This window comes from Oenanthe melanoleuca, chromosome 1, assembly GCF_029582105.1.
Source record: "Oenanthe melanoleuca isolate GR-GAL-2019-014 chromosome 1, OMel1.0, whole genome shotgun sequence".
Lineage (NCBI taxonomy): Eukaryota > Metazoa > Chordata > Aves > Passeriformes > Muscicapidae > Oenanthe > Oenanthe melanoleuca.
In genome coordinates this window covers 53,517,660-53,521,730 of record NC_079333.1, presented here as the reverse complement: position 1 = coordinate 53,521,730, position 4,071 = coordinate 53,517,660, and the positions used below count along the sequence as shown (strand labels likewise).

The following is a 4,071-nucleotide window of genomic DNA, read 5'->3' as shown; positions in this document are numbered from 1 at the left end:
GAAGCGATTTTTCAACATACCAATATCAGTTCAGCAACAAACAGAATTTGAAGATTTGGAATAAAGGCAAAATTTGTTTTAAGAGGAAGTGATGGAGAAAGAATCCATCCAAACTGTTCTCAGTTATGAGCATCAAAGGGAGATTGGGAAGTCTGGGTTCAGGAAAGGGCATGGGAGCCGAGCTAGCAGAAAGGTCATTTCCATGAGAAATAACCCAGAAAAGCAATGCTGGGAAAAGTCAAAGTCTAGTGAGGACAGCATGGAAGGAGTGCAGAAGTGAGATGTGCAAGGAGGATGAGCAGAGCTTCACAGCCACTGGTTGGGGGGCAGGTGGCTGCTTCTGGGGCAAGGTCCCTGCCAGGGCTCACATCAGCCTCAGTCCCCTGATCCCTGCTGTGATCCCACTGCCCCTGGACACCCCAGCAGCAGAGAGACTCAGACCAGACTGCTTCTGCTCCAGGGAGAGGAGGGAAGGCTGCTGGCCACACTGACCAGGTGAGCATGTGCTGGGTAATGTGTGATGCTGTCTCCCAAACTGCCCTGCCTGCCTGGATTTGGTGTGGCTTCCCCACACCTTGCCCATCCACCCACTGCCTGGGTTTCCTGGGATTATTCAGAGATGGGGGAAAAAGTTATATGGAAGGCATTGAGAATTTGAAGTGTCTCTCTAAAGCCTGGGTCAATGTCTCCCTGGAAGTGCAAAAGAGCTGACAGAGCCACTGTCAAGTTTAATTGTCCCCAAGATAGTGTCCTTCAAAGTCGTATATATTACACTTTTCTGTTTATCCTGAAAATGTGCCATCTAAACACTTTATCTGTGAGTGACTTTAAGAAGTGTAGCTGCTTGTCCATGACAGGCACGTGGGTCTGGGTTGGATTCTGATGCTGGATGTGTTCTGCATCTTCTCTGGATAATCAGGGGTCTGGTCCCTCCATGGCTGATTTGCCCTCTGCCCCTTCACTCCCCACATGCCCACATTTTGGGGCTTTTAGGGGAAAAAATGGGACTGGGTACCCCAATGGAATGTTGGAAAGGATGAAAGGGAGGGAGCAATGCATGGCTCTGGATTTAGTGTAAATGGAAAAAAAGGTCCAAAACAGAGTTTCTGGGGAATACCTTTTTAGCAGAAAAATGATTTAGTGAAAACACAAGTCTGACATGAGATAAAGCAGCAGATAATGTGGAAATCCAGCTCTGAAATTCAGACAGTGAACAGGCTGCAATAAAATTAAATGCTATTGCAAACAGCCCTATATTGCATTTGCCCTCTCCTAAATGAAGAAACTTTGGATTTTGAACAAAACAGTAATTTTATGAGTGTTTGGACAAGCTTGGGAAGTGGGTGCAAGATAAATCTATGGATGTTGGCTCTCACAAGTAACTTGGAGGAGCCTGGGCATGCAGTGTTGTTTGGTGGAAATGAGAGGGAAAGGGGAGAGCTGCAAGTTTTGGAAAGGAGAGGACAGCACTAGGACAGGGGGTGCACAGTGTGATGGCAGAGCTGGAGGCTCTGAGGGGCTTGTGTATGCTGGTCACCCCTGCTTCCTGCTTGGGGTAGAGATATGAGGGCAAGACTCATGGAGGTAAAACTCTCCTCACAGACAGAAAGGCAGAACTGGGCTGTCCAAGGGCAGCAGGGTAGCTGGGAGACCTCAGCAGGGGGAGAGGAATACACCTGAGAGAAATTTGATAAGTAACTTTTTTTTTTTTTTTTTTTTTTTTTTTAGTTAGAAAAAGACCCATTTTTGTTGTCAGAAACTCTGTGAAGAAACCCTGAGAATTCCAACAATTTGGTCATAAAAAGTAGTTAATCCTCAGATCAAATAACTTCATCATGAAAATCACATACATTTAATTTCTGTTAAAGCTGCAGAAAACAAGCTTTTCTTTGGCACAAAATAATAATTTTTGATTGTCTTGTTGGTCCTTTTTTTTTTCCAGAGTAAAAAACTGAAATACTTCATTTGCCCCAGTTCACTCATGGTTAGAAGGTGATTTAAGCTGCAATATTTTGAGCAGAGGACAGGAGGGGAGAGAGTGTTCTATAGATAAGTCTGAGGTTTCTGTGTCTGAAATGAGAAACATTAGAGGTTTGGCCTTGCAGTATGGATTTTAGAGATGAGTTTTCTGATGATGTGAAAAAAAGGCAGATGGACTGTAGGAAAAAAGATAAGCAATCACTATTGCAGGGCTAGAAAGCAAGAAAAATAACAGAGCTATCAAAGGATATAAAGAGGAAGAGTGACAGGAGAAATGAGAAAGAAAGGTGGAGAATTATCTATGGGTTGAGACAGTTTTTGGGCCACGGTGATGGGAGCTTGTCAAAAAACCATGCAATGAGTGCTGCCATAGTGCTGTTTTATCTACCAATGCCAATTTTCCCAGCATCTATCAAGGTGGATTCCTTTCCTTTTAGCATCAGAGGTGCAACATAGTTAACTATAAGAACTGTTTTATTTGCTTGTTCCTATCATTAATGCAGTTTAATTCTGATTAAAATCCACACATTTGTGTTCACTGTTCTTGCTTCTCCAGCTTCACTGTGTCCCCTACTCCTTGACAGTGGTCAGTGGCCTCTGGTAGAAGCCCTGGAAGGAGCCTTTCCCCACAGTCCTCCTCAATTTGCTGAAGAAGGACCATGTCTGCCTTAGACCAGAGGTACCAGAGCATGGAGCACACAGAGCCTGAGATGGACTACATCACCCCTCAGGTGAAACCAAGGGCTGAGATGTTTGTCTTTATTGATGGGAAATGGGTGAATGACATCTTCTCCCAGCCTCCCTTTCCTTCCTGCCAGAAATCCTTCAGCAAGAAGGCACAGAATGACTGGAGCATCTGGGAGGAGAACAGAGCACTCTGGCAGGAAAACCAGGTTCTCTGGATCAAAAACAGGATGCTCTGGGAAGAAAACAAGGCCCTACAATATCTCCAGTCACAGAACAAATCTGTCCAGGTAATTTACACTGATGCTATTCAGCAAAGCCTCAAGAACAAAAATAAGCCATTTCCACTCTTCCAAGAGAGGAACAGAGGCTTTCAGTTCAGCCCAGGTAATAAAGCAGTCCAGGAGAAGAATAAAATCTTCGAGGATTTCCAGCAGGAGAATAAAGCATTCCCTGCTGCCTGGAAAGGCCAAAAAGCCCTCACTGTCCACCAAGAGAGCCAAGATGCCAGCTCAGATCTTCAGAAGAACACTGACACCATCACAGCTGTGGAAAAGGGCAGCCCTGGCCCAGTCCCCCAGCAGAAACATGAATTTAAAAGGAAGAGCACTACCCCAACTCAGAATGAGTCTGAGTCTGCCCCAAGCATGCCAGGAGAGCAAGAAATCCTCCAGGTACTCCAGGATGTGCGTGAGCTCCTCCACACCTTCCTGAAAATGAGCCATCCTCCTGGGGAGAAACAGTGCTGCCACAATCTCTGTGATGTGAACAGATCCTTCCAAGAGGATTACAACAAACTGAAGCTGCAGCTGCATGCTGTGAAGAGCACTGTGTCAGACATCACAGCCCAAATGGATATGCTGGAGAAGGAGATCATTGCCATCACTTCCCCCATGTACGGAGAAGCAGGGCAGAAGCAGGCAACTGGGCATCAGCTTGGAGACATGTGAAACTTAGGGATAAGAACTCCTAGCTCAGATCCCAGAAAGCTTCCCTCCTTTTTTCAGAAAACCTAATAAAATCCCAATAGAGCCTGAAGACATCTGGGGAACATTGTGTCTTTCTGAAACTTTCTTGCACTACTTAGATATATTTAACCTTCTGGTTATATGGTGTAGGTGACTGTCATGAATTTGCCAAGTGTCTGGAATCATGTTTTTCTGTATTTTTTTTCCCAAAGTTTCTGTTAATAAGACCTAGATTTTCAGAAGGTAATTGCTTTAGGATCTCAACTCTGATTACAGTGTGCCAACTTGTAGCCCAAGGACATACTCACAGTCTCTGCTAAAAAAGCATTGATTAATTAAGGAGGATCCCTCCTCCCAGACATCATGGTGGGGGCCACAGGAGAGAATGGAGCAGGCAGCAGGACTCCTCCTGCACAGAGCAGTGAGTCCCTCTTGATTT

General features: G+C 45.1%; 1 protein-coding gene across 2 annotated transcripts; it reads left to right on the top strand.

The window, feature by feature from the left end:
- The first annotated feature begins 237 nt into the window (after window positions 1–237).
- Window positions 238–3,704, top strand: CBY2 (chibby family member 2). 2 transcript variants are annotated; one of them, XM_056492236.1, is made up of 2 exons: window positions 238–495; window positions 2,537–3,704. In XM_056492236.1, exon 2 carries the CDS (start codon window positions 2,640–2,642, stop codon window positions 3,612–3,614), a length of 975 nt encoding a protein of 324 aa, XP_056348211.1. In that variant the 5' UTR covers window positions 238–495; window positions 2,537–2,639; the 3' UTR covers window positions 3,615–3,704. The 2 variants fall into 2 exon arrangements, with proteins under 2 accessions (XP_056348211.1, XP_056348221.1); XM_056492246.1 differs by having other exon boundaries at window positions 244–495; window positions 2,565–3,704.
- Window positions 3,705–4,071: the final 367 nt, after the last annotated feature.

What these genes read in the sequence shown, in the direction of transcription:
- CBY2 (XM_056492236.1), top strand. Translation starts at nt 2,640, where the DNA reads ATGTCTGCCTTAGACCAGAGGTACCAGAGCATGGAGCACACAGAGCCT.